A 9198-nucleotide genomic window follows, 5' to 3' on the forward strand; every position below is an offset into this window, starting at 1 on the left:
CCGAAGTACAAGGGTTTAAAAAAAAAATATATATATATATATATGTATATATATATATATATTTTCTGTTCCAAATTCATCAGCCTCCATCGACAAGGCAAGAAATATGATGCCCTTTATACATAGAAGGTCACATAGAGCATATTTCCACATTAGCCATGTTGAGAAAAGAAGAAAAATGAAGAAAAAATATTTAAACACTGTGCTAAGTGTTGAGGATCCTAAAAGAAAAATAACAAGAAAGTCTTTGCTCTCAAGGAGATCACATCCTAATGGAGGAAAAAACACATGGAGACATCATCAGTAAATCAGCTAGAAAGGCCCAATGATCGTTAGGGTTCAGTGGCAAAATGGATGACAATGTATCTTCTTTAATGTCATTTCCATTAATAAAACCATTCTCCATTTCTAATGTTAACCCATTTGATAATGCTAAGACCTTTGGCAGTGAAAATTTTATTTCCTAATGTTTTGGTAGCTTGGGCTACTGAAAGGGCAGAGACAATTGTCAAGTTCCACCTCCACAAGAGATTCTTCCATGGACTATGGCTGTGAAGGCTTGACTGGAAGTATTGTGGGGCTGGGGCTGGGGCTCCTGGGCTTAGTTGCTCATTGGTGGTCATTGGCCATGATAGAAATGGGAATGGTGGGTCCTTTCTCCACAAGAGTTGTTCCTCTCATTAATGGCTGCAAAGACAATCTTGAAGCAGGACCAGTGGTTTAAGGGCCACTGATATTCCCAAGGCTCCTGGGCTCAGGGTCCTAGACTCCTTCTCCAAGTATAAGAAGAGGTGGTCCAGGAGGTTCTACCTGCTCATCACCTGATACTTCCTATCTCTTCCTCAGGGTGAGCTGCTTTTTAAACTAGGCTTGTTGATTTGCCCATTTGTGGCAAATCATATCTTATATATTTTTGTATCTTCCACAGCACTCAGCAAAGGCAATCAGTATATGTCTGGCTGATAATGGCATTATGGTGAAGAAGTGTGACAGGAAGCAATGAATGTTCCTTGCGACTATATATTTTTGCTCTCGAATACTACATATTGGTCAAAGCAAAAAAAAAAAAAAAGAAATCTGTAATCTATGATCAAAAAGCATTCTAATAACCAAATCCAGAATGAATTTTTTTTTTTTTTATCCTGGGACTCCATTCTAGGAGCATAGGGCCACAACCAGTAGGCAATGGGTCGCTCAGGGTCACCCAGCTGGGAAGTGTCTGAGCCCGGATTTGAACCTAGGACCTTTACTCTCTAGGCCTGGCTCTCGATCCACTGAGCTAGCCCAGCTGCCCCTACTTTAGGTTGCAGTTTCTTTAGCAGATGTAGTTTTTACAGGGTGGGGTTGCTAGCCCCACGCCCAACCCTCCTCCTTTTTCATCCGGGCTAGGGACCCTCCTTAGCCCAGGAGTGGTAAGGGTGGGCGATAGGGGTCAAGTGACTTGCCCAAGGTCACACAGCTGGAAGTGTCCGAGGCCGGACTTGAACCTAGGACCTCCAGCCTCTAGGCCTGGCTCTCAATCCACTGAGCCACCCAGCTGCCCCCCAGAATGAAATATTTCCCTCTAAATATGCGTAATACCATATACAAAGGGAACATCTATTATTCACCTGATTTTACATGGAACTTTAACAGTAGAAAGGACCTTAATATTTCTCTAGTCCAAATCCTTCATTTTATAAATAAAGAAACTAAGCTCAGATAGAGTAAGAGGCTTGTCCGTGGTCACAGAAAGAAATTACAATTATACTCATTTTAAAAGTGATTCTTTATTGGAGCAAATATACTTATTGGATAAAGCCTGTAATAAGAACTTTGAAGCTTCCTAACATTAACAAATTAAAAAAAAAAAACATTCATCCCCTAGGATTCTTGAGGAATGAAAAATCTATACATTCATACCCAAAGCCACTAAACTTCATTAATTTTTAGTCAGGAGATGAAGGTACAGCAGAAACAACATCTGAATGGAGAGCAGCTAGGTGGCTCAATGAATAGAGTTCCAGGTCTGGAGTTGGGAGGTCCTAAGTTCAAATCTAGCCTCAGATACTTTCTAGCTGTGTGACCCAAAGCAAGTCACTTAACTCCAATTGCCTAGCCCTTACTGCTCTTCTGTCTCAGAATGGATACTTAGTATTGGTTCTAAAACAGAAGGGAGGGGTTAAAAAAACAACAACAGTAGTGATAAACAATTGAAAGGATATGTTTCTTGTGTAATATTCTAAAAACATTTGTCCAAATCTATAGAATGGATCTGTTACATAGTAATATAGAGGCTTCTACTGAGAGACTGGAAGGTAGGCTTTTACCCATTTCATTCTGAAAAGACATAGAGACAACTAGAGGAACTGAGTGTTCGCTAGGTTTACCTGCAGCCCCTGCAGTGAGGTCAATGGCAGCTTGGATGGCAGGATTGGACTTCATATTGTCCCACCTGTTTGTCTCTCTCTTGGAATAGAAATATCCAGAGTTTATAGTTGATAATGCATACCCCTAGGAAGAAAGAAAAGACCAATGATAAGCAAGCCTTTAGCACACAGTCCAGTCCAATTTATTGTAGATCTGACAATTACTTACTGTCTTTCAAATAATGAGGATTTAACATGGAAAGCTGGAATATTTTTTTTAAAAGGCATTAATATGTTATCATTGAACCTCACTCTTTTTTTTAAACCCAAAAATTTTTTTAATTGCAAAATTACAACAGTTTGGATTTAAGTTGATGAAGAATTGAGAGTCCCTTCAATCGATATGCAACCCACACAAAATCTAAATTGGCCATTGCTTCACAAGAATTCTGATTATTTATTATAAACTAGGAGAGACAAGTTAACTAGGGGACAAATTGGCAACTATAAATATAGCAGATTAGTTGCCCCATGGCCCCAGGTTGAAGTTCTAAAGCCACATAACAGACCAGTTCTAAACTTCATGCAAATACTAGAGGTTCTATGAAGCAGTAACACAATTAAGAGATCTGGAAAAAGTAAAAAAATAAATCTGAAAAGAACAGGTGATCTAATAAATTCAGGTTTGCTTTTAGAGAGGAGAGGAGGAAGAATAAAGGAGGGGACAAAACGGGGTTTAAGAATCCAAAATTATCAGTGAGAAAGGCACTTTATTAAAAATGTCTACCAGCACCTAACGGTAATAACTTTCAGGTCCAGAGCAAGGAGAAACGGTGGTAATTGCCCATAATTCTGACATGGTGAAGGCTGGAAAGGTAAAGGCCCTGCTTGGGGATAGGAAAGCAGACTTGTGAACTTTTGGCTGCTAACACGCTCGAAAGGCAAAACTTGGAGATAACTACTCCCACCAGCACCCTACGTGTGTGTGTGTGTGTGTAATAATTTCCTACTATAGAGGAAAGGACCTCAGGCAGAAGAAACAAAGAAGGTACTTTTCAGTTGGCAAATTTTCAGCAGTGACCTTTCTATTTCCCGACGGAAATAGGCGTCTTAGACTAGGGGTTTGGGGTGAGAGTGGTACATTTTTCCTTTAGAACTGAACGGGGTGGGGGGAAAAAAGAGTTGCAAATTCCCAAGTTGCCCCCCAGCCACATTGCAATGACACCCAGCTTGAAAGGGCATCATTCCATTCATAAAACCTCCCGGCTTCTCTGCACAGGCAGCAGCAACACAACTAAGGTCAGTGATCAAATGACTCCACTCAAGACGAAACTCAGGGGACGAAAGGATACTATGACTGACAGTAGTAAGGACAAGGAGAAGGGGCCCAGGGATGTGGGACGAGTGGCTTTCCAGCTGTTATTAGCGTATTACTTCCAAATCTCGGAGGCACAAAACCCTCCAGCGAGGTTCCTGCAGCTCCTCCTTCCCAGGTCGGACCCGAGACCAGTGGGGCTGGGTGGGGGCGGGGAAAACAAAGCGTGGAAAGGGTCTCTCCCACCCTTCAGTCCCCGGGCGGGCTGCAGGTACCGGTTGCACGTGTCAGGGGCAGGGAGGCGTCAGAGCTGGTTCCCAAGAAAGCAAAGGCAGACCAGCAAGAGGTGGAAACTAGAAGGTTCGCTTTCTCTCATCTCCCCAGTTTCCAGGGTTCCCTCTTCTTTCCCCGAGGCGCCCCTGGCACATTGCAAAGACCCGGGCCTGTGCGGCGAACTGCTCACCAATAAGCCAGGCGCCAAGGGACGGCCGCCTGAGTCTCCTCCTCCTCCTCCTCCTCCGCCTCCGCTTCTACACGGTGTGAGAAAGCGAAAGACAGCAGCTGCACTCACTCCTTGGCCCGGAGCGGGCCGTTTAAGCCCGGGTGCGTGTTGCACCCCCGCCGCCCCGCCCCCGCAGGCTTATATAGAGGCACGACTGGGGCGCGCCAACACCTTGCAGCCCAGCTAGTCAGCCTTCTGGCCTCGGCCATTCTGCTCCCTCCTAGGCTTCTTCCCCAGCTTTGCCTGCCAGCCGGCAAAGCGGAAGTCAGCGAGCAGCCCGGGCTGGGCCGGGCAGCGCTCCGCCCCGGAGCTTGCGGCCTCCGGAGCTCCTACCACGCAACTTCTGTCTCCAAAGAGCGCAGCGCAGAGCTTCCCATCGCGGGCTCCCCTGAGCTTCCTCGTTTTCCTGCGCCTTCTCCGCTGTCGGGGTCGTACAGGCGGGAAGTCGTGGATCGGCCCTTCTCTAATTGGTTTTCAGTGTAATCATACATCGTCCCTATTTCTATCCTGCTTCTCCTGCCCACTGCCAGCACCCCCCAAAACGGGCTTTTGGACTACAATTTTGAGATGTAGTGAAAGCAGGAAATGGAGAAAAGGGGACCGAGAACCATCAGATCTGGAAGATCGGGTTTTAACTGCTTAGCTTTAGGAAACTTTGGGATTATCAAATGACTTTCAGTTCCTAGGCCTAGTTTTTAATGGGGTCCTATGTGGACTTTAAATGTATAATAGGTATCCTATTGCTTGGCTTCTTAACGGACAGGAGAGGTCCAGAAGGGACCGAGAGAATTTGAAGCTCAATGTTTAAAAAGTTGAAAAATAAATGAACTTTTTTCCTAAATCAGTCTCTTTGACAGAAGGCTTTAGTTGCAATTTAAGAGCAATTTAAGAAAAAGTAAAAAAGCGTATTTGAATGAAATGTTGGGAAATGAATGTACTCCACAGAAAGGGGACTTGAGAGAAAGTCATTTCTCCTTGAAAATGGGAATATATCAAAAGCAAGTGAGTTTTTCGAGGCTGACAGAACTCAGTCATTAAGTTGGGAATCTCTTCCAGGTTCCATAGGACAGACAAGCCCACAGCAGTCTCATAATACTCAGAGTAACATTCCTATTTACAGTGCTTTGACTCAAATACTATGTTTCTAATTTCATTTCCTGTAACATGGTTTCTTTCTTTAAATTTATTACCATTCTGTCATCTACCAAGAGCATTTTTTACGTGTGTTGTTATAATGTTGCATCACAGAAAATACATTTTAACATTCTGCTTTCACCCAAAAAGAGAAAATAGGATTAGGTCCTCTCAAATCTAATCCTAATGTCTACAGAAATTCAGCACTACTACTTAAATATTAAGCAATTATTTAAATATTTATTGATCATGAATAATACATTAAATATAGTCATTAAATATCAAATTATTTGACAGTAGTTTTATTATGAAGCTAAACCCCCACAGATTATAAGAATCTCACATGAATGTGGTTAATTTAAAAGTTGGGCGTGGCTTTATGTTTTAACAGAATAGTTAAAACCTGGGAGAGCTCTCCATATCCAATCCAACCCTTTTATTTTAAAGGCTCAGGGAGGTAAGTCATTTGCACACAGTCAAAAGGCAATAATAGCTAGTATTTTACACATCTGTCCTCACAGCAATCCTTTGAGGTAGTTGCCTTAATTGTCTTCATTTTACGGACAAGAAAACTCAAGTTGAGAGAGACTGGGTGAGTTGCTCAACACTAGGTAGCAAATAAATGTCTAAGGCAAGTATTTGAAATAAAATAGTCCTGCTCTTACTACTGAACTACTAGTAACAGAGCTTGCTAGGAACTCAGTCTTCTTTCTTCATTGAGATAAATGTATATAAAGATATTAAAAACCTTAAAGTATTATCTAAAGATCAGCTGTTTTTGTTATTATCGCATCATGCTGTAATGATACTGCCAACACATTAAATAACTTTAGGAAGAAAAATACCTACCACCCATAGTTGTGAAAATAAAATGAGATATTTGCAAAGTGCTTCACAAACCTTAAAGTGCCATATAAATGTTTACCCATTATTAGGTCTGACATTTATGAAGAGTTTTAAGATGGGCAAAATAGTTTGCATGCATTCCCATTTGATCCTCATAAACCTGTGAAATCGGTGTTATTTTTCTCCATTTTACAAATAAAGAAACAGGCTAAGAGAGGTGATGTGATTTATCCTTGGTCATATAGCTATTGCTAACTTTGAAAAAACACAACTATTAAATAGGCATAAAAGCCACTCTTTAATTAAGGAAAAGGAGGTATAGGGCTGATTGCGCATCACGTGCCTTACGCAGAATCCCTGAGGATTGAACTCTGCTTGCTCTGGTCCCTGATCCCCTGGGAGTGCCACCAAGCTAGATGACAACTCCTGGGAACAAAAGAAATTGGGGAACTTATATACAATTTGGGAAGATCCAGGGGCTGGGAAAGATGATTGACCTCTTACTGACAAGATACAAGCTTGGGAAAGGAATCATAGCCAGAGGCTAGGGTGTAAGGGAAGGGGCTGCTTACACAAAAGGATACTAAAGGATGGTCTCTGCCCCGGAGTGTCTTCCTGGGAAGGGTCTCTGATACAATGAGGAAGACTACCTAAGACAAAAAGGGTATTTAGCATTTACCCTGGGGTCCATTATTCAGTCTGCAACTGCTAGTCTGAGATTCCCTTCTGGGTGGATTCTCACTGAATGGGGAACTGGGAATAAGCACTATCTTTGGGGGTCTCCAACCTACAAGCTATTCCTAAAATTTGGAGTTCATCAGATCCCACCAGGCCACAAGTTTGGGGTCACTAGATTTTATGTCAACACTATCAAGTATCTGAGTTGGGAGTTGAACCTAAATTTTCCTGCCTCCAAATGCAGCACTCTATCCTCTACTAAGTCATATGTTTTAAATTATGTTTCATATAAAAGTGAGATGAATTTACATCAAGCTATCCATATTCTCCCTTTCCCCTTGAGACCAGTGATAGGTATTTACAATACAGATCAAGGTTAGGGGAGTAGTGTGTGCCCACGGGACAGTTTGTCTTTATGTGAAGCAACCAGCCTGTGAAAAAACTAAATACAGGATCTGACTTTGTTAACATCATGTTCTAGCCATTGTTTTTCATATTTTCACCTTTAACATGTTATCCAAAATATGTGGAGTCTTTTAAAAGAAATTAGGAGCTCTTTCCACCAGGGTAGTACATTATAAGAGTGTTTGGGTAATAACAGCAACTTTTTTGCAATCTTAGATACTTTCAAAAATATTTATTTTTATGGGGTAGCTGGGTAGCTCAGTGGATTGAGAGTCAGGCCTAGAGATGGGAGGTCCTAGGTTCAAATCCAGCCTCCGACACTTCCCAGCTGTGTGACCCTGGGCAAGTCACCTGACCCCCATTGCCCACCCTTACCACTCTTCCACCAGGAGCCAATACACAGAAGTAAAGGGTTTAAAAAAAAAACCAAAAACTTAAAAATATTTATTTTTAAACATCCTTTTGAACTGCTAACTGCTCTTACTATTTCTGTTTATAAAGGGGAAGATAAATAAGGGGACTTCAAATGACTTAATCAGGATCATATGGACATTTGGAGAATGAGGCACAGGTCTCAGTTGTCTAGATTGCCTATCCATTCTGCTTAGTCTTGATATTATCTTTAACTAAGACCTTGCAGTATTAAATCTTCCATGCCTTTGTTCTAAGGATGACTCCAACTGCTTAGGGGTGGACAAAAGTTGGAGACACAAGTTTTTGCTTTTAAATGTGAATTGAAAGCAAGAAAACAAATTTGCATATTTTCTCTGATTTGTTCATAGTTTCTGCCTGTTTGCCTGTGTCAGAATTGCACAACCATCATTTGTAACTGGCTATCTTTGTCCTAAGCAGTCCCTGTGATGTGGTTAGGATTAGGGACAGAATGATCAGTTTTGCAAAATGGAAAAAAGTTAATGTTGAGATTCCTGGTGTATTTCTCAACATGCTGGTTAATGATACTTTTTTTTTTAAAAAAGTGAATAATTCCATGAAAACAGGATACCTGCTTATCCCAGTCCTGAGGTAGTTTATACAAAGGAGGTTCTTATTTCTTCTGAAATGGAACAAATTGTGACCTGAGCACCACACAGAAAGTGAAAATGTTCGTCATCTCTACCTTCAATTTTCTAAATGAGCAAAAAAAGCATTTTTCTTTTTTAAACTTTGTTATTTTTTATTTGTCACTTTAAAGTTCCTAAGTATCTTCCTCCCTCTACCCCTCCCAGTCTAGAAAAAGCATCATTGGATGAAAAAAATGTATGTATACATAAAAATATCTTGGTTTTTTCCTATTTATCATTTCTTTCTCTGAAGGTGGACATACACAAGTTATTCTTCAAACAATATTTCTGTTGCTGCTTACAATGTTCTCTTGGTTCTGCTCATTTTGCATTTCATAATTTCATATAGGTTTTTTCAACTTTTTTAAAAAATTAATCTACTTGTCATTTCATACAGTAGTAGTCCATCACAGTCATATACCTCTACATGTTTAGCCATTCTCCAATTGATGGGCATCCCCTCAATTTCCAGATCTTTACCACCATAAAGAGAACTGCTATAAATATTTTAGAATATAAAGTTTCTTTTCCTTTTACCCAGATCACCTCAGAAAATAAAAGTAGAAGTGATATTTTTCTCTTTCAAGAGTCAACACCATTCTTTCCATTCCATTTTTTTTTTTTTGTCTCAAATTGAGTGGTGGATAGGGTTTCTGTCCCCTTCTTTGGAAAAGGAGAAAAATGTGTACACTGTTAACTTAGAAAAAACGCGGGACTATTAAATAGTCATAAAACCACTCTTTAATCAAGGGAAAGGGGGATGAGGGCTACTTGGCCTCTTATGCAGAGCTGCGCCTTGTGCAGAGTCTAAAGGAACACTGCTTCGCTCTGCTCCCTGATCCCCCTGGGAGTGACACCGCGCTAGATGACCACTCCTAGGGACAAAGGAAATTGGGGAACTTATATACC

At 41.1% G+C, this 9198-nt stretch overlaps 1 protein-coding gene across 1 annotated transcript in view; it reads right to left on the reverse strand.

Annotated features, from left to right (window-relative positions):
• SLC25A15 (solute carrier family 25 member 15) overlaps nucleotides 1–4278 on the reverse strand; it is a 42900-nt gene extending 38622 nt beyond the window's left edge. Inside the window, exons 1-2 of the mRNA XM_044668247.1 lie at nucleotides 4127–4278; nucleotides 2370–2493 (exon numbers count right to left, since the gene is read on the reverse strand). Of these exons, the coding sequence (XP_044524182.1) occupies nucleotides 2370–2424 (55 nt within the window). The 5' untranslated portion in view covers nucleotides 2425–2493; nucleotides 4127–4278. The remainder of the gene's footprint in view (nucleotides 1–2369; nucleotides 2494–4126) is intronic.
• Between the last annotated feature and the right edge of the window lie 4920 nt (nucleotides 4279–9198).

This window comes from Gracilinanus agilis, chromosome 3 (assembly GCF_016433145.1).
Source record: "Gracilinanus agilis isolate LMUSP501 chromosome 3, AgileGrace, whole genome shotgun sequence".
Lineage (NCBI taxonomy): Eukaryota > Metazoa > Chordata > Mammalia > Didelphimorphia > Didelphidae > Gracilinanus > Gracilinanus agilis.